The sequence below is a fragment of the Hyperoodon ampullatus genome (genome assembly GCF_949752795.1).
Source record: "Hyperoodon ampullatus genome assembly, chromosome: 13".
Classification (NCBI taxonomy): domain Eukaryota; kingdom Metazoa; phylum Chordata; class Mammalia; order Artiodactyla; family Ziphiidae; genus Hyperoodon; species Hyperoodon ampullatus.
In genome coordinates, this window is record NC_136926.1 from 24,879,636 (window position 1) to 24,900,877 (window position 21,242).

The 21,242-nt window shown below is 40.9% G+C and overlaps 1 protein-coding gene across 1 annotated transcript; it reads left to right on the forward strand.

Annotated features, from left to right (window-relative positions):
* Window positions 1-622: 622 nt before the first annotated feature.
* On the forward strand, window positions 623-21,242 carry DRG1 (developmentally regulated GTP binding protein 1; the record flags this gene model as incomplete). The annotated part of the gene is made up of 9 exons (XM_079717684.1): window positions 623-664; window positions 1,438-1,561; window positions 2,492-2,667; window positions 9,022-9,091; window positions 11,669-11,838; window positions 14,034-14,164; window positions 15,571-15,738; window positions 16,004-16,126; window positions 20,935-21,242. 9 exons carry the CDS (start codon window positions 623-625, stop codon window positions 21,032-21,034), a joined length of 1,104 nt encoding a protein of 367 aa, XP_079573810.1. The 3' UTR covers window positions 21,035-21,242.

Genomic DNA, 21,242 nt, shown 5'->3' on the forward strand with positions numbered 1-21,242 from the left:
TGGGGGTAAACAAACACCTAAAAATAGTTTTGAGTGATGGAAAGGGGGCATTTTCTTTTCCCAAGAAGACAGGCTGAAGATCGGTCTCTACATCGACCCAGGAGGCCGAGGAGTCCCCCGCCGTGTCTTCCCAGCAGTGAAAGGGGCCCCAGGACCCGTCGGTGCCGACGAAGAAGACGGCTGGACGCGGCGAGTGCGCTTTTCAGGAAGAGGAGCCGAGAGCTGCGGGCCTGCAGCGAAGAGTCCTTCATCACACACTACGCGCCGGGGGCTGGGCGCGGAGCAGGACGCGGGGCGCAAGTCCGGCGGGGCGGGGCCGAGCGGCGCGCGACCCTCGGCGCGCTCGGGGAAGTAAGGACCGGGGCGGCCTCTCTGGCCCCCACTCCCGCGGGCTCTATGACACCGCGCTGGCTCGCGGGACGGGGCGCGGTTGGCTGAGGAGGAGGAGACCACTTCACGCTGGATATCTCTCAGTAAGCCTCGCGCGGAACTCTCGCGAGAAATAGGAAGTACCGCGCTTGCGCACTGCTGTAGCGCCGGGTGGCTGTGGAAGGTCCGCTGGCGGGTGTGCGAAGGGAGACTGTCCGTGTGGAGGCCACTGCGCCCCCCGCGACTCACCGCCATGAGCAGCACTTTAGCTAAGATCGCGGAGATCGAAGCCGAGGTAATGGGCGCTCGAACACTTCGTCCGAGCGTTCCTCTTCGGCGGCGTCTCTCCTGCCTGAACTTCCCTCAGCCTCCTCAGGACCGGGCCCGCGGTCCCCGACTCCCCTCAGCCCGGGCCCGCGTTCTACACCTGTGCACCTTAGTCAGTGCCCCTTTCCAGCGTTCTGCTCCTGTCTGAACATTGTTTCTCTCAGTCTTCTTTTTATGTGAGCAACACTGAATCCTATCCCCCCACTTCTGCCCTGACCTGCTCGCGTACTTCAGTATCTTTCTTTATCGTCCCTCGAACCGCCCTCCCCTTCCCCAGTCTCTACTTTGATGACCCCCTTTCCCAGAGTATTGCTCCCGGGTATATGATCTGGATGTAAATTGTCATCTGCGGTGGCTGTTGATTCCACCTGGATTGTTGTGTGATTGTATGGTCTGAAGTTCCCAGAGCTCTTTAAAATCGGTTGGGGCACACCAGGTACAAGCAGTTGAAAAGGAATCAGTAACTGAGTTTTAGTCTAATCTGTGAATGCTGATTGTAATGACCTTGGTCATGTTTCTTCTGTTTGGGCCTCAGCTGTTTGCTCTGTAATGCGGGGAATGATCTGGGTGATGGAGAGAATGGATTTTTACTCTTTTAAGTCTGACTTAAAATGGGTATATTGAAGTTAGTAGGACCTAGATAAAAAACATCATTCTCTCAGAGCTGGGGGAGCATTCATTCTGGATGTTTTAACTTGTAGGAACTGCTTCTGATTTATGGCTGTGATTTCTCCCTTATAGATGGCTCGGACGCAAAAGAACAAGGCCACAGCACACCATCTAGGGCTGCTTAAGGCTCGCCTTGCTAAGCTTCGCAGGGAACTCATTACTCCAAAAGGTGGTGGTGGTGGTGGACCAGGAGAAGGTTTGTGTTTTGCTTCGACTTTCTTTTTTTTTGGTGTAATTTTTATTAAAGTGATAAAGGCATATGGTTTAAAAATAATTTAAAATTTTATATCAAAGTCGATTTGTGTTTCCTAAGCCTAAATTCTTGAATTGTGTTTATTTTATTTTATTCTACTGATTTCTTTCTTTTTCTTTTTTTTTTTTTTTTTTTGGCCATGCCATGCGGCTTGTGGGATCTTAGTTCCCTGAGCAGGGATCGAACCTGGGCCCTGGCAGCGAAAGCACCAAGTCCTAACCACTGGACCACCAGGGAATTCCCAGTTTTACTGATTTCAAAGGCAAACGAATATTCTCTAAGTGAACTAGGGTTTTATTTATGTATACCTGTACTGATCCAAAGTAGATTTACATTGGCTCACTGAAATATGTAAATAAATAGTCAACAAGATAAAGGAAATTGATACAAAGGGAAGTGAAGGTAGAAAGAATAAGTTGAAGCCGAGAGATAAAGTTAGGATGAAAAGTAATGTCATAAGGTCTGTACACTTCTTAGAGAAGGGCCACAAATTTGGCTTTGAATTTGTTTGCAACCCATTGTAAGAAAAGAAAACTCTGTCAGTGACACAGTCCCCAGAGTTTGTAAGAAAAAAAAAGAAACCGATTTTTTAGATCAGTGGTTATATAATATTTGGGCCCTAAATACCGTGGGTACTAGAAAGGTATATAACATGTAGAGGTTTAAAGTTTTTACATCAAACACTCCATTAAATATTGGGAATTGCTATGGGGGAATTTTGTGTGCTTAAGCTCTACCCTAGAGATAAACTGTAAAAAGTTAGAGAAATAGGTTCTAGAGGGATAGGCAACCAGAATGTAAAAGTAATTACGTGAGTCTCAGCACTCCCAGGGATAACTTTCCTCCTCTTTTTTATATTTGTTGATGTTTTAGGATTTGACGTTGCCAAGACAGGTGATGCTCGAATTGGGTTTGTGGGTTTTCCATCTGTGGGGAAGTCAACACTGCTCAGTAACCTGGCAGGGGTATATTCCGAGGTGGCAGCCTATGAGTTCACTACTCTGACCACTGTACCTGGTGTCATCAGATACAAAGGTGCCAAGATCCAGGTGAGTCAGGCCTGCAGGCCAAGGAAGGGAAGAAATCAATTCTTTCATTTAAAAAACACTTATTTGGAGCTCTGTATATGCCAGGCCTGATCTTTGATCTACCAGGCCCTCAGTGTCTAGTAGGGGAGATAGAGCGGTACTTAAAAACAGTAATACAGTGGGATATCATTTGTGAAAACACAGAGAAAGGAAGGACTACTTTCTCCACCTGAGGATGGAGGTGGGGGAAGGTCTGGTAAGACAGAAAAAGCTTCATGTAGACAGTGACAGTGGGGTGGGTTTTGAAGTTCAAATAGAATTTCACCAGCCGGAGAATGTAAAGGACAGTTTTAAGCAGCTGTAACAGTGAACAGCCTGCTGTGGTGTGAGCTTAGCTGTGGGACAGTGAGCGGTAGAAACTGAATCTGGAAAGGTAGGTTGGAGCTGAACTATGAAGGATCTAATGTACCTGCTTAGGAAGTTGAATTTTATCTTGTACATAGCTAGGAGCCATCAGAAACTTTAATAAATACCATGATCAGACCCTTTTTATTTATTTATTTATTTTGTGGTACGCGGGCCTCTCACTGTTGTGGCCTCTCCTGTTGCGGAGCACAGGCTCCGGACGCACAGGCTCAGCGGCCATGGCTCACGGGCCCAGCCGCTCTGCGGCATGTGGGATCTTCCCGGACAGGGGCACGAACCCGTGTGCGCTGCATCGGCAGGCGGACTCTCAACCACTGCACCACCAGGGAAGCCTGCTCAGACCCTTTTTAGAAAATAATTCTTATCTGTAAGGCTTAATGAAGTTGTCATCTTCAGAAGTTCTCAGATAGATGATAGATTTAGGGCTCCCAAATGAGGAGTCCGCTTGGGTATGAAAGAAGTTATGTGTAAAATATAATGGAACACATTCTTTATTGCTCCACAGCTAAGAAGGTAAGGTTCTGAATTTCATGGCATTTGAATCTAGACTAGAGGTTCCCAAACTTTCTAGTTCACAGCACGCTTAGTGTCTCAGCAATTATTTCCTGATAGCTTTTCTGGTCCTAGTAATTTTTTATGGTGCTCCAGGCCAAAAGAAATAACCTAATGGTTCTGTTTGTTAAATAGTTAGATCCAAACAATTATTTATGTCCTTACAGCTACAGTTATTTATTAATGGGATATGGGCACTGTTGGGTACCATATAAGTTCTCAAATTTTGGAATCAGATTGGATACTGCCACATTTGTTTCCTTTTCCACACTGATTTTTGTGTGGTGCTTATTTTTTACCATAGTAATTGCTGAAAAATCCAACTTCCCAAAGATTCGGATCTAATGTGATTGAAAGCAGTGTACTAGGATCTAATGGTGAAGTTGTGAGCTTCTTGGATTTAGTAGTTCCCTCAATGCCTGACAGATACTAAGAACTGCTGTTTCTCTTGAAAATTTAGAATGCCGTGAGTGCCTTGGCACATCGTTTGGAAACTCTTGGTGTAGGCATTTGTTTTCCCTCTTGCTGAGCTACACAGTGAGTTGTGAAGTACATTCATGCTTCTTTATTATAGAATCTGAAGTAGGGAGGGACCAGTGTCCTGGTGGTATTTTCAGTGGCTTTTTTTCTTTCTGGTTAGGTACCCATGCAGATACTGTTAGGACATGTACCTTTCTAGGACTCCATGTCCAAATGTATATAGTAACAAGAATGAGGACACTTGGGCATATCTGGACCATTGCTTAATTTCATCCGGTTTCAGAGTCTTTGGCAGCTCAGAGAGTAACCTCTTTCCTGATGAGATGTTATGGCACCTCTCTCAGGGTTTCTGGGTATATTAGAATAAATAGCCACTTAACCCCTCTCTTTCCTTGTCTTTTCCTCAAAACCTTCATTTATTTCCATCTCTTGACCTTTTCAGGTTTTTTTCTTCCTTTTTTCCATGGTACTTTCTTTTCCGTCTGTGCCCTCTGCCTCTGTTTTTCCTTCTTTCTCCAGAAACCAAGTTAAGTAAGCATACTAGTAGGTGTGTTTAACTGGATTAAAATGGCCTCAAATGTTCTTTTAAAAGGCTGTTTTGTGGCAGAGGAGTCATTATCTGTGACTTGGTGGGGAATGGTGTACAAAATTAGAACCACCTAATAAGAATTATAAAGAGGTAGAGTTCTGTTTTTTTTGTTGCTGTTGTTAGGAAAGAAGATCTTTTTTTTTTTTTTTGTGCGGTACGTGGGCCTCTCACTGTTGTGGCCTCTCCCGCTGCGGAGCACAGGCTCTGGACGCGCAGGCTCCGGACCCGCAGGCTCAGCAGCCATGGCTCACGGGCCCAGCTGCTCCGCGGCATGTGGGATCTTCCCGGACCAGGGCATGAACCCGTGTCCCCTGCATTGGCAGGCAGACTCTCAACCACTGCGCCACCAGGGAAGCCCAGAAGATCTTTTTAACAATAAAGGTGCCTGAAAATGGAATGGTACCTCCTGAGGTAATTAATTACTATGTCTGGAGGTGTTCAAGTAATGGCTGAACCACCAGTTAACCAGGGATGTACATATGTATACATATATATGTGTATACGTATATATGTGTGTGTATATATATATATATGTATATATATAGACTTGTACATGTACCTGCTTTAATCTCTGAAGGCATTTGAGTTGGAAGTAGGTTAACATCCAATTCTTAAAATCCTACAGTTACATGATTTGAAGAAATATTTTTTATTTTCTCATCTCTTAGTTGGTTGTAATCTGAAATTCAGAAATGTAAAGCATAGACTGTTTTTATTGGATGAAATATAGTTGCCACATTCAAATAGTTTAATGTAATTTTAAATATTTCCCTCTCAAGAAAAGCTAAAGTTAACTTGCTTTTACATTTGTAGGGGCTTCAATAAATTTCTCCGCCATGTTCAGCTGCCATGGCCCTTGCTCTCTTGTCTCAGTATAAAGCCTTTTGCTGATGGAATATTTTTTTTTTTTTTTTTAAGCAGACGGGTTTACAAAGTGGTGGAAGTAGATTACAGAATCTTTGGGAGGGCTGAAGAAATACACTTTGGACTTAATTTCTTAGGAACAACTGATGATAGACTTTTTGTTTTTTCAGACATCTTTATTGAAATGTAATTCACATACAATAAACTGCACAGGAAGTATACAATTTGATAAGTTTTGACATATCTATACACTGGTGAAAATATCACCACAATCAAGATTGTGAGCATATCATCCCCAAAGTTTCCTCATGCCCCTTTCATCCTGTAGTTTACATGTTAAGAGTTTTATATAAATAAAACCATGTGTAAATATAAATGTACTCTCTTTTTTTTGGCTGGCTTCTTCCACTTAGCATAATTATTTGGAGGTTCTCTTATATCACCCTGCTTCCCCTAATGTTAGCACCTTACATAAATGTAGAATAATGATCAGTAATAGATTAACTCTGGTGCAGTACTAGTCACTAAACTATAGAACTTGTTCGAATTTTTACCAGTTTCCCCACCAGTGTTCTTCTTCAAGATTCTATTTGCGATCATCCCATGTTACGTTCGGTTCTTTCTTCTATTCTCCTGTCATCTGTAATAGTTCCTCAGTCCTGTCCTTCATGATCCTGACACTCTTAAAATAGTGCTGATTAGTTATTTTGTAGACTGTTCCTCAATTTGGATTTCTCTGATGTTTTCTTATGATTATACTGAGGTATTATATTTTTTTGGCAAGCATACTACAGAAATGGTGGTATGTCCTCAGTGCATCTTAGGGATTCATGATGTTAGTATATATTATTGGTGATATTGACCCCCATCAGTTGGTTAAAGTGGGATTTCTCTACTGTAAAGCTATTATCTTTCTTTTTGTAGTTAATAAGTATCTTGAGGTAGATATTTTGAGAAGATACAAATCCTGTTTCACAAACTTGCCCACTCATTTTAGCATTCGTCTGGATCTCATATGCAACAGTTATTACTGTGCTTCTTGCTTAATGGTGATTCTCTATTTTTCTCTTTCCTACTACATTTGTTAATTGGAATTCTATTATATGGAGGAGCTATTCCTTCTCTCCTATTTATTTATTGAATTCGTGTCATTGTGGGCTCATGGATATTTATCTTATTTTATGGATTATAATCCAGTACTACCATTATTTTATTACTCAGATTGTTCCAGGTATGACTATTAGGAACTCCTTCAGGTTGGCTCCTTTGTTCTTTTCAGAAGCCCCCATCGTTTTGTGTGTAATGCCTTATTTTTTGGTACCACATGATGTTACAGGCTAATCTTATATTTTCCCTGCCCCAGCCCTGGAATCAGCCACTTCTGAAGAAGTGCTCGTTCCTTTTATTGGAGACAGATGTTTAGAAATCAAGATCTGGTGTGCTCATTAGCCCCCGTGTAGCCTTTTAAATCAGTGTAACAAAAGTTTCCAAGTCAAGGCAGGTGTATTGAACATAAATTACGTTTTTTGAAAGAGAAAGGGTAGCTCAATTTAACTGATGTGTTGTATCAGTTTTAGAGGAGGTAATGTTATTTATTATGTAGTGAGGAATAGGAAGGACATTGTCCTTTTGAGCAGGTTTTGAATGGAAAAGTTGAACTCTCTAAGCACCTCCTGAGTTTGTTCTTTTTCCTTGTGGTTTATTTAATGTGAAGTTTATTTCTGTAATATCAGATATGCTTATAGCAAAGGCTAGTTATTGTTGTTGCTGTTCTTTGGCCTTGCCTCGAGGCTTGTGGGATCTTAGTTCCCAGACCAGGGATCGAACCCGGGCCCTCAGCAGTGAAAGCGCGGAGTCTGAACCACTGAACCGCCAGGGAATTCCCCAGCAAAGGCTAGGGTTTTTTTTTCCTTTTTTTTGGTACGCGGGCCTCTCACTGTTGTGGCCTCTCCCGTTGCGGAGCACAGGCTCCGGATGCTCAGGCTCAGTGGCCATGGCTCACGGGCCCAGCCACTCCACGGCATGTGGGATCTTCCTGGACTGGGGCACGAACCCGTGTCCTCTGCATCGGCAGGTGGACTCTAAACCGCTGCGCCACCAGGGAAGCCCAAAGGCTAGTTTTAAATGATGTTTTGATAAGCTGCAGCTATATACCTGTCTGTTCATGTGGATAATTCAGTATTGGCCATACAGTAGTATGACCCTTGGTATTTTCAGATTTTACATATGCTCTTAACAGACTCTCAGGGCTTATAACTATAGTTTGTGAATTTGAATCATGTGTGCTATGGATTTGGTTTTGATGTTCTCATCATTAAGTACATACACTGTGACTTATGTGAAGTTTTACTGGATTGCATTTCCTGGGCAACTGAGTGGTCATTCTCAACTGGGGACACCTATCAGAGTCACCCATGGAGCCTTTTGAAATACAGATCAATATCTGAATCCTACTTTGGCCCTTCCAAATCAGAATATACAGGGATGAAGCTCAGATATCTGCATTTGTTTTTTTTTTTTTTGATGTACGCTGGCCTCTCACTGTTGTGGCCTCTCCCGTTGCGGAGCACAGGCTCCGGACGCACAGGCTCAGCAGCCATGGCTCACGGGCCCAGCTGCTCCGCGACATGTGGGATCCTCCTGGACCGGGGCACGAACCCTTGTCCCCTGCATCGGCAGGCGGACTCTCAACCACTGCGCCACCAGGGAAGCCCCTGCATTTGTAATTGTTTTATAGGTGATTCTTATGTGCTTGCCTGATTAAGCATGGCTGCAGAAGTTTTTGTGAACTGGAGGATTCACAAAGGTCTCAGGATTTATTGCTTGTGAATGTCATGATCCAGTTATTATCTATAGTAAGGAATTTGTATGGAGCCTTCTGAAAAGTGGGGGAATATTGAAAAATATTAATGTAGAATAATGGATTCAGGCCCCCCAAATGTGGATTATAATCTTGTTTATTAAGAGTGTGACTTTGAGGGTGGGAGGGAGGGAGATGCATGAGGGAGGGGATGTGGGAACAGATGTATATGTATGACTGATTCACTTTGTTATAAAGCAGAAACTAATAAAAAAAAAAAAAAAAAAACCAGAAGAAATAATACAGTCAGCATTACTTAATTTCAGTGCTTATAATTTCTGAAGCTCACCAGAAAAATAAAGTGTTATGCAAATTAAAAAAAAAAAAAAAAAGAGTGTGACTTTGGGCAAACCACTTAACCTCTATGAATCTCAACCAATATCCTTATTCACAGACTTACTAGGCATTTTGAACTAGATAAAGTATGTAAGAACCTTGCAGCTGACATTTAGTAGATGCTTAGGAAAAGTAAGATTTACACATTTACTTATAAGGAAGATTGGATTTGGATCTCCTAAATTTTGACTACTTGAGAAATAAATCATTCTATTTGAGCTGTTCAGATTTATAATCAGTTTTTCCTTTTCTCTCCTTAATCTTCCAGCTTCTGGATCTCCCAGGTATCATTGAGGGTGCCAAGGATGGGAAAGGTAGAGGCCGTCAAGTCATTGCAGGTGAGTGTTCCAGGGCCACCATCCTGGGATATCATCCCTTTACTGGGTACTGTTCCTTTAGATGGGACTGTTGGGCTTGGAGTTGGTACCACAATGAAGGGCATAGTTTTACCTGACTTCTCACTGGAGTAGAATGTCGGAACTTGAAGGGACCTCAGAGAATATCAGTCCAGATCCCCATTTGCAGAGAAACACTAAGGACAAGAGAAGTGAAGTACGTTGGTGCAGTGTTGCACTGTTGTGGCAGGTTCAGAGCTAGAACTCAGGTTTCCTGACTCCCACCCATGCCTTTTCTTCTTCTTTCCTTTTTATTAGAAGTAAAATACTATAAAAGGATAATCATAGGGGAATTCCCTGGCAGTCCAGTGGTTAGGACTCTGTACTCTGACTGCCAAGGGCCCGGGTTCAATCCGTGGTCGGGGAACTAAAATCCCACAGGCCACAAGGCACGGCCAAAAATAAATAAATAAAGTCTAAGCATAAATTGCAATAATCTGCTACCCCACCTGTTTTCACCTTTAGTGTCATTCCCCATTGGCAGGTACTGTCAAGTCTTCAACTGTTTCTTCTATTTCATATTTTAAAATGTTATGCTTATATTGCTATTTCATGATTAATTAATTTTAGATACCATCTGTTGGTTTCATGTTATGGTAGGAAATTAGCTCTCTCATACTCCATGTCTCTTTTCCTATTCTTTCAAAGAAGTTGTATCATAATTTTTAGTTAACTCATTAGTCATAGTATATATTATCATGTAATGACTGTCTGACTTTTGTTGTGCTGAGATAAGTAATGCGTTATGACTTGGTTTCTTTTCTGTTGAGATCTGTTTTTGAAGTTTGTTTTTCATGGAGTTAATAATTGGTTCTTGTTTTATTTTGTTTACTTTTCTGTTTGTTAATATTTTTCAAATGTTCCAATAGATCAGATGCCTATTAATCACTAGTTTTCTAGATACTTGAATACAGTTCCAAATACAGTCTTACTGTTTTCATTATCTCCCCTCAACCCTGACACTACCTTCCTTTACCCTTTGTCTTTATGCTTCAATCTGGATTGGTTGCTTTCTAGACCAACACTGTCCAGTAATGGAAATGTTCTACAGTAATGGAAATGTTTTGGATTTGTGCTGTCCAATATGGTGGTTGTAGGCATGTGTAGCTGTTGAGCACTTAAAGTGTGCCTGGTGCAACTGAGTAACTGAATTTTAAATTTTATTGAATTTTAATTAATTTAAATTTGAATAACCCCAGGTGGCTAGTGGATGCTGTATTGGATAATGTAGCTCTAGGCTTTTTGCATGGCTGTCATCCTGAGATTTTCTTTTGTGTTCTTGTGTGGGATCCCCTATTTCTTAGAGTCAGCGTCTTACCTTTTTTGGGTTATTTTCATGTTCTGCTGAAGCACATTCTTTAGAAACTTACTGAAAAAGAATGAATGATAGGTACATTGTTCTGGTTTTTCTTTTCATGTTTGAAAGTATTTTTATTCTACCCTTATATTATTAATTTAGCTATTTATGGAATTATAGGTTTGAAGTCATTCATGCATGACTATCAGAAACATGCTAAATTAAAAGAGCCAGGCACAAAAGACTAGATTTTGTATAATTCTATTTATATGAAATTCTAAAACATGCAACTTAATCTATGGTGACAGAAAAGCAGATCAGTGGATTTCCCTGGTGGCACAGTGGTTCAGAATCTGCCTGCCATTGCAGGAGACACGGGTTTGAGCCCTGCTCTGGGAAGATCCCACATGCCGCAGAGCAACTAAGCCCGTGTGCCACAACTACTGAGCCTGTGCTCTAGAGCCCATGAGCCACAACTACTGAGCCCGCATGCTGCAACTACTGAAGCCCGCGTGCCTAGAGCCCGTGCTCTGCAACAAGAGAAGCCACTGCAATGGGCAGCCGGCGTACCACAACAAGAGAAAGCCCGTGCTCAGCAGCAGCGAAGACCCAACGCAGCCAAAAATAAATAAATAAATTTTTAAAAAGAAGAAGAAGAAGAAAAGCAGATTAGTAGTTGACTGGGAATTGAGGAGAAGATTCATTGCAAAGGGCTATAAGGGAACTTTCGGAGGTGATGGAAATCCTCTGAATCATAGTTGCTGTGGTGGTTATACAGGTATATACATTTGTCATCAAACCATGTGCTTAACACTATTTTTTATAAATTATATCTCAAAAAAGTTGACAAAAAATATGCTAACTGGATAAACTTATTCTTTTAGAATTCTTACTGTTTTAAATCTTTCTGAACTTTTTCAGGGATTCAGGTTATTGCCTGGTTTGTATCTTCATCCCAAATTATTTTTCTACTAGTGTATCTAGAAGTTGACACATCCTCTAGATACACTAATAGAAAACAAAGAATACATTGCAGATTGACTTCTGGCATAAATCTTTGGAAAGCTTAAGAACTTCATGTGTGTCTGTGTATTTATAAAAAAAAAAAATCCTTTGTCTCTTAAGTGTAGGAACTCTATACCACCCCCTCCCCCTTTTGGAGTATTTGAATTATGTGAAGTCTTTAATGAGTTTTGAAAAAAATTTTATTTTCATTTCTTCAGTGGCCAGAACGTGTAACTTGATCTTGATTGTTCTGGATGTCCTGAAACCCTTGGGACATAAGAAGATAATAGAAAATGAGCTGGAAGGCTTTGGCATTCGCTTGAACAGCAAACCCCCCAACATTGGCTTTAAGAAGAAGGATAAAGGAGGCATTAATCTCACGGCCACTGTAAGTGGAAAAGGTGATATGGGGCAGGTTGCTGAAGGGACTGGGGTGGAGAGTAGATTGTGGTACATAGACATTGACATTTGGAAATTGCCTGGCTTCTACCAGCACTAACTGAGGTAACACAATGATGTCGTAATGACTGAGAGTAGGACAAGAGTCGGTCTCAGACTTACTTACCTTTGTGACTTTATTTCTTCCTTTGGGTTATTTGGGGTGATATGGGACTAAAGACCAAACTTATGTTTGCATGAAGTAGATGGCTGCTGATATCATCTATTTTCATTCATTCAACACAGATTTATAGAGCACCTACCATGGGCCACACATTGTTTTAGGCTTTCTGGGGGAATGGAAGAGGGAGCAAAGTAGACAAAAATTCCTGCCCTTATATTCTAATGGGGAAAGTAGCAAACAAAATTAATGACTGATTATAGTATATTAGATAATGATAAACTAAGGACAAAAGTAAACTAGGGAAAGAGCATGGAGAGTGTTGGTGGGAGGGTTGCAGTTTTAAGTAGGTTGATCAGAGAAATCTTCACTGGGGTGACATTAAGGAGTGAACCAAATGAATATCTTGAGGAAGAGCATTTCATGTTGAGGGAGCATCCAAGTGCAAGGCCCTGAGGTAGAGGGTTCCTTTGCACGTTTGAGGAACAGCAGAGTGAGCAGGCAGGAGAGTGGTAAGAAACAAAGTCATAGCATAGGGCCAAACATGCTTTTACTTTGCAGGAGATGGGTAACTTTTGGTTGGGTTCCAGTCTGTGGAGTAAAATTGATTCAGGTTTTAATGGAATCAGTCTGGCTGTTTGTTGAGAACAGACTGAAATGGGTTAAGTACAGAAGCACAGAACCCATTCAAGAGGTTATTGCAATAATTTAGTCAAGAAGTGATGGCTTCTTAGACCAGAGTTGTAACAGTGGAGGAGATGTGGAGTGGTTGATTGTTTAAAGATTTTGGAAATAGTTGGTAGGAATTACAGCTGGACTGGATATGGGTTGTGAGAGAAGGAGGTGATGGTGAGTTTTTGTCCTGAGCTAGAAAAATGGACTCTCATGACTAAAATAGTAGGACTTTGTGTAGAATAGGTTTGGAGAGGAGGGGAAGATCAGATGTTCAGTTTGAGATGCCAGTAACACTCAAATTAGACCTCCAGGTGTTACTGTCAAATAGGCATGTGAGGAATGATCTGAGTGGGAGCTATACATTTAGTGCTTATCAATTTTAAAGCCATGAGCTTAGCTGAGATAACTTAGCTGAGGAAGCAAATATAAATAGAAAAGAGGTTCAAGGATTGAGCTTTGTGACACCTCCCTCCATCCCCCACAATGATTAGACGCTGGGAGTTGGGAAGAATCAGCAAATAAGACATCTCAGACAAAGAAGAAGGAAAACTGGAAGGGTTTGGAATCCTGGAAGCCAATTAAAGAAAGTGTTGCAGATTGGTAGAACGATCAATTCTGTCAAATGCTGCTTCTAAGTCATATAATTGAGGACTGAGAATTTCCTACAAAATTTAACATTCTAGAGGTCCAGATTATTTGACTGGCATAGGTTTAAGCTGTCCTGCCCAAAAGATATTTTCTATTCTCCTGTCATAATGTTGGAGCATTCTTTCTGTATTTTTGCTAAGGCTGCCATAATAAAGTACTATATAGACTGGGTGGCTTGAACAACAGAAATTTAATTCTCTTAATTCTGGAGACTGGATATCTGACATCAAGGTGTGAGCAGGACTGGTTTCTTCTGAGGCCTCTCTCCTTGGCTTGTAGATGGCTGTCTTCTCCTCTGTCTTCATGTGACCTTCCGCTCTGTGTCTGTGTCCTAATCTCCTTTTCTTGTAAGGATGTGAGTCACATTGGATTAGGGCCCACCCATATGACCTCATTTTAATTTAATTACCTCTTTAAAGACCCTATCTCCAATCACATTCTGAGATACTGGGGTTAGGTCTTCAACATATGAATTTGGGTGGGGATGGGGACACAATTCATGCCATAGCACCTTCCTTTGAGTTTGGAAAGATTTTTAGTTTTTGAATATTTCCTACTAAAAGTCAGGTACTCTCATCCAGGATAATGGTCTTTAGAAATAAGTTTGCACCTTATCTAGGATTATCCAGGTACATCAGTAGATACTCTTAGGAGGTTTTTTTTTGCTCTCTGACCAGTCATTGTCTTCTATGCCCATTCAGTGCCCTCAGAGTGAACTGGATGCTGAAACTGTGAAGAGCATTCTGGCTGAATACAAAATCCATAATGCTGATGTGACTCTGCGTAGTGATGCCACAGCAGATGACCTCATTGACGTGGTGGAAGGAAACAGGTACTGACTAAATGTGCCTCAGTTTGAATTTGAAGTCTTGTAATGGCAACAGCACTGGATTATGAATCTGGCAGACATTGATTCTAACTCCAGTAGTGCTGTTATCTTAAATAATAGTGGGCCTTTCTTTCTTTAGCTGTAAAATGAAGGGTTGGTCTTGATTGCTGACATCCTTCTTTGCTCTGCAATTTGATCATGATAATCTAATTGCTTGTTTCAGTTACTTGCTGTGAACTAGGCTGTCCCCTAAGCTCTGTGTCATATGATGGTCGAAGAGGGTAGGTTCTCAATCTGCTCTCACAGAATTAATCCATCTGAGAAATCCTGTAGGCTGTTCTGCAGAACTGAGAGCAGACTGGCTGTGTCTGTTTTCTCTAAGGGAACAAAGCTGAAACCCTATTCCATGAGACATTACTATTACTAGTATTTGAAATTAAATTATAATTGAAACTACTGTTAAAATTATTTCTGGCATTTTAAAATAAACAACTCGATTGATTGATTGATTGATTGATTGCCGCATTGGGTCTTCGTTGCTGCACGCGGGTTTTCTCTAGTTGCGGCAAGTGGGGGCTGCTCTTCATTGCGGTGCGCGGGCTTCTCATTGCAGTGGCTTCTCTTGTTGTGGAGCATGTACTCTAGGTGCGCAGGCTCAGTAGCTGTGGCTTGCAAGCTGTAGAGCACAGGCTCAGTAGTTGTGGCACATGGGCTTAGTTGCTCCACAGCATGTGGGATCTTCCTGGACCAGGGTTCGAACCCATGTCCCCTGCATTGGCAGATGGATTCTTAACCACTGCGCCATCACGGAAGTCCATTTCTGGCATTTTGAAAACAAATAAAAGCTAGTGCTTTGAGTTACGTGTTTTAGAAGTGAGGTAATTGAAGCCTGAGAAGTTGTGGCTTGCCTAATTATTAGCAACCTTAGCTGCCCTATTGATTGAACATTAGGATTATGACATTGCTAGGTGTTGTATTAAAAAAATTTTTTTTATTCTTTAAAATTTATATTATTAGAAATATATTTACATTCTTACAGTTCATAAGAGAACTCTGGGAACTGGACTCTGATACTTGCCCAGGGACACATGTATAGAAAGCGGCAGAGCTGGGAATAAATTCATTCTTTGTGACTACAAAGCTTGTGTTCTTTCCACTGCAGGATGCTTTCTCAGTAATTAGTTGCATGACTAGGGACTACGGCTTGAGTTTTGTTACTTCTCAACCCATAGTTCACTTTTTGGATGTTCTACCTGATTTTGGTAGGAAGCTTTTTCTTTTTTTTGGCTGACTTTCTTATGACCCCATTTAAGAGTCTCTGATTTGGGGTCCTGGGTGAGAGGGTGCTGCTAATCAGACTGACAGTCTTGTCCACAGCTCTAGACTCACGTACTGTTTTTCTTCTACAGAGTCTATATCCCCTGTATCTATGTGTTAAATAAGATTGATCAGATCTCCATTGAGGAATTGGATATCATCTATAAGGTGCCTCACTGTGTACCCATCTCTGCGCATCACCGCTGGAATTTTGATGACCTGTTGGAAAAGATCTGGGACTATCTGAAACTAGTGAGGATGTAAGTCTTAGTGGATAGGGTAATATTACTGTAGGATTTAAACCAGACTGTCCTAAAATGATACCCTCTGGAACTCATTAACATAATCTATTTTTGGAGATATAAATAAGTTAATTCCTCTCACCTGCGAGGCTATATTGAGGGCACTTTCTTCCTCAAGATAGAGGTTATCTGGGTCTGATCTCCGGGGTGATGGAGGGTTGATTTGCATTCACACATGAAACATTCCAAGAAGTAGGCAACCTCTATTCCCTCTGTGTTCTAGTTACACCAAACCCAAAGGCCAGTTGCCAGATTACACATCCCCAGTGGTGCTGCCTGACTCCAGGACCACGGTGGAGGATTTCTGCATGAAGATTCACAAAAATCTTATCAAAGAATTTAAATAGTAAGTATCGTGGGCCCATGGTGCCTTCTTTTCCCTGTGAGCTACTGGTTCTACTAATAATTCTTAGGATAGTATTATAGAAATGAGGCATCAGGAGATGCTTGCTTGGTTAGAACTTTGCAGTGTCTTCTTAAAACCATGCCAGCGTGGAGCAGGAAGAACCCTAAAAGCCTTTTCAGGTTGGGAGGGCTGACAGTACAAAGTGCTCTGACTTTCTCTTTTTAATTCGTCTTCCTCTTGGCAAACACAAAATGTTAATTCTTCCTGCCAGCATCATACTGGGCTTCACTGGGTACTGAGGGCCTCTCTAAACCTTTTGCATGAGTAAATCCCCCTGATCTTTCTCATACTCCTCACTGCTGATACAGGTGGAATTTTTTTTTTTTTTGCCACAATGTGTGGCATGTGGGATCTTAGTTCCCTGACCAGGGATTGAACCCATGCCCCGTGCATTGGAAACACGGAGCCTTAACCACTAGACCACCAGGGAAGTCCCGAAAAATTCTTCTTTTAACATCTTATTTTGAACTAATTTTAGAGTTACAGAATAGTTGCAAAAATAGTAATAGAGTTTCCTTATATCCTTCCTTATATCCTTCCTTATATCCTTTTCCTAACATTATTAGCTCACATAAGCATAATACAATCATCAAGAACAGAGGTTAGCATTGGTACAATATTATTAACTAAACTATAGACCTTATTTGAATTTTAATACCTTTGCTACCAGCATCCTCTTTGTGTTTCAGGAATCTACATGGGATTTTAGCTGTTACTTCTCCCTAGTCTTCCAGTCTCCCAGTAATATTTCCTTAAGTCTTTCAGTGTCTTTGATCTTGGCCCTTTTGAAGAGTACTGATCAGTTATTTTGTAGAATGTCCCTCACTTTGGGTTTGTCTAATGTTCTCTCATGATTGAAGTGAGATTATGCATTTTTGGTAAGAATACCACAAAAATGATGATGTGTCCTCAGTTTGCATCATATCACCGGATTCATGATGTTGATGTATCTTATTATTTTTTTAAAAATTTAATTAATTAATTAATTTTTGGCTACGTTGGGTCTTAGTTGCTGCACGCAGGCTTTCTCTAGTTGCGGGGAGTGGGGGCTACTTTTCATTGCAGTGCACGGGCTTCTCATTGTGGTGGCTTCTCGTTGCGGAGCACGGGCTCTAGGCGTGCAGGCTTCAGTAGTTGTAGCTCGTGGGCTCTAGAGCGCAGGCTCAGTAGTTGTGGTGCACGGGCTTAGTTGCTCCGCGGTATGTGGGATCTTTCTGGACCAGGGCTCGAACCCATGTCGCCTGCATTGGCAGGCAGATTCTTAACCACTGCACCACCAGGGAAGCCTGATGTTGAAATATCTTATTGATGGTAATATTTACTTTGATAACTTGGTTATGTTGGTGTTGGCTGGGTTTCTCTACTGTAAAGATACTGTTCTCTCTTATTTGATAAATGTCTTGGGGAGGTACTTTGAGACTATGAAGATCTGTTTCTCTTCAGATGTTTACCTGCTGATTTTAACATCTATGGTGGAGCTTGTCTGCAACATTTATTGCTGTGTTGTTTGCTTAATGGTAATTCTTATTTCCCTCTTTCATTTTACATTTATTTATTGGAATTCTATTGTGAGTTATAGCTAGCTCTTCTCCCTTGTTTATTAATTTAATTCATAATTTATTTTTATTAGTATGAGCTCTTGGATATTTATTCAGTGGTGTTATAATCCAATCCTGTCATTATTTTGTCACTCAAGTTGTTTCAGCTTTTGCCGTTAGGAGCTCCTTCAGATTGGCTCCTGTGTTCTTTTTTTTTTTTTTTTTTTTTTTTTTTTTTTTTTTTTGTGGTACGCGGGCCTCTCACTGTTGTGGCCTCTCCCGTTGCGGAGCACAGGCTCCGGATGCGCAGGCTCAGCAGCCATGGCTCACGGGCCCAGCCGCTCCGCGGCATATGGGATCCTCCAAGACCGGGGCACGAACCCGTATCCCCTGCATCGGCAGGCGGACTCTCAACCACTGCGCCACCAGGGAGGCCCTCCTGTGTTCTTTTGATAGGCTGCCATCTTTTTTGTTTTTTTCTTTAAACATTTCCTTAACTTTTGGCACTACTAGATGTTCCTGATTCATAGTGATTTTTCCTACAACAGCCCTGGAATCAGTCACTTATCCAAGAAGCCTGGGTTTACAAGATCTGTGTACTAGGCATCCTCATTGTTAGTGGGCTGTTGTTGCTTGTAGGCCCTCTTAGCAGACAGAGTTAGGAAATGTATGTAAGGATACTAACCTGTACTTACAAGTCCATCTGTATTTCTTTATCTCTCTTGTCTTATGTATGTATCTACTTAATTTACCCATCCATCCTTATCTATCTATATTAAGAACCATCAGTTTATTTATTGTTACCTCTGATTCCAGTTCAACACCACAGGGTTCATTTTAGCCTTTTTCTTATTTTAACTTCTCTCTCCAGCAGTGAGAAACGTGGCTGTCATTATCTATAAACTATTTATTTAATTCTAGTATATATAAAAAGTAGTTCAGACCTGCAACCTATAATTCTGTGAGAAATATTTTAACTAACTGAATTACAGTATTTATGAATAATTCTTTTTATCTTTACAGGCTGAAATTTTAAAAATTGTTTTAAAAACAAGAGAAAAAACAAAAATAACAAAAAAACCAAAAAAAATTAAAAAAAATAAATACAAGAGAAAATAGAAAATAATTGTAGAAAATTAGGAAAGCATAGAAATAGTTTTTTTTTTTTTTTTTTTTTTTGCGGTACGCGGGCCTCTCACTGTTGTGGCCACTCCCGTTGCAGAGCACAGGCTCCGGACGCGCAGGCTCAGCGGCCATGGCTCACGGGCCCAGCCACTCCGCGGCATGTGGGATCTTCCCAGACCGGGGCACGAACCCGTATCCCCTGCATCGGCAGGCGGACTCTCAACCACTGCGCCACCAGGGAAGCCCAGAAATAGTTTTTATTTTATTTATTTATTTATTTATTTATGGCTGCGTGGCATGAGGGATCTTAGTTCCACGACAGAGATCGAATCCATGCCTCCTGTAGTGGAAGCGGGGAGTCTTAGCCACTGGACCGCAGGGGAAGTCCAGAAATAGTTTTTAAAATATTAATACTTGTTTCTGACCCTAAGAATACTGAAAGAGTGAAGTCCTGTATTAAGCTTCATATTCCTTTTATCAAAAGTAACTGTATCCACACACAGGTGCTAATTTCTGTTGTCCTCAAATCATTATATTTTGGCACATACTTGAATCAGTGAAGGAGAATCTTGGGAGAAGTTAGACATTTTCTTTTTTCAAAATTTATAGATTTCTGGATAGTTCCTGCCTTCCATGGTAACAGAACACTCTTCAAAGCCTCTGAATTGTAGCTTAACCAAGGAATTAAATGAAAGGGGAGAAAAATATTTTGGAGAAGAGACATATGAAAGCAAATAGAATTTTATTTGGTCACTGTTTTCCTGTTTTTGTTTTTAAATTATTGCACAAATAGCATTTTAACTGTCTTAATAATAAAAAAAAATTCAGCTTTAGGCCTACTAATTATGATGTGTCCCTGTTGCATTGCCTTTGTATCCTTGACCACATGCACACATCCTTTGATAATTTACTATATAAATGTTTTCTGTGTTATAAGATTTATATATATAATTTTTATAACCATAGTTTTCCTATCTTTTGCTACTTTATGTAAGTTTCTAGTCTTAACGCACAGACCTTTCCCTTTTTATTTCTTTAATCCAAAAGTAGGATTAATGATTATATGGCTTATGATATGTTTTGCTGCATTGCTTTCCGAAAAGGCTGAACCTGTTTACATTTTGCCATAAGCAAAATACAAGGCACTGACTCTATTGCAGGCATTGAATTTGACTGCTAAAAATTAGTTTTCTAACTTAAGATAGTAAAATCGTTACATTGCATTTATCTTGCTTGTTAGTACATTTGAAAGATTTTATATATATTTGTTTTACTAATGGTGATGTATCTGTTCTTGTTATTTGTTTATCTGTTTTTATTTAAAAAAGTGAAATCTTGTTTAGTGATTATTTTTGGGGGCGACTAAAGATTTTTAAAGCAAAGACAATATAAAAATAATATGGCCAACCTTTTCTACCCCTTGGTACATAGTTCTTAGTCTCTGTGAGGCTGGTCTCAGTGTCTTGTTCACTCATTTCCATCAGTAGCACATCATACTGTTAGTATTGGAAGCCCATGGATAAAAATTACTTTCCTGTGTTCTAAGAAATCAGGAGACCTATCAGTTATGGCTTCTTGATAGGGAAGGAGAGTTTTCCTAGTTTGGCTGAGGAAGGAGGTCCTACATTTCTTATCAGTACCCATTGATGGTTTCAGTAGACCCCATAAAAACTGGTATTCTCTAACAGTCTGTAACTGACATTGCATTTGTAGGAATCAATTTCCAATCAGTTATTTCAGGGTTTTTCTCTATTACAAACCTATGCTTTCTCCTTTTAATTTTAAATTAGTCTTGTCATACTTCTCATTTGTATTTTTTCTCTTTGACTTTCATAAGTTGGCTTTGGAGCAAGAGGAACCACACAACTTCTGAAAATCTGCCACTTTTTATGTGAAGGCTGCACTGTGCCACACTGCTTGGGAAGCTAAAGCCTTTGGGCTTTGACTGGGGACAGGGGACCTTGGATATTGCAGGCCTTTGGCTCTTAAGAGCTGGAATGCTAAATCTGAGCAGAAAGTGGCACCTAGGTAGATAGAAGCTAGGTGATTATTTACACTAACTGTTCTTTTTTCCCTTCCATACAGCGCTCTGGTGTGGGGTCTCTCTGTGAAACACAATCCTCAAAAAGTGGGTAAAGACCATACGTTGGAGGACGAGGATGTCATTCAGATTGTGAAGAAGTGACACCATCCCCTTCACCATCTGCATGGCCAACCATGGCAGCTGTCTCCATGATCAAACACCTGACTCCAAGCCCCTCCTGGCTTTGGCAGCCACTGGATCAGGATACAGGGGAGGGAGTTGGAGGCACCCAAATTGGAACTTCACTTGTCTTAACTTGGTGTCACCTTGTATGTTGAGCTGCATAAAGGACCTGGTAGGCCAGCCAACT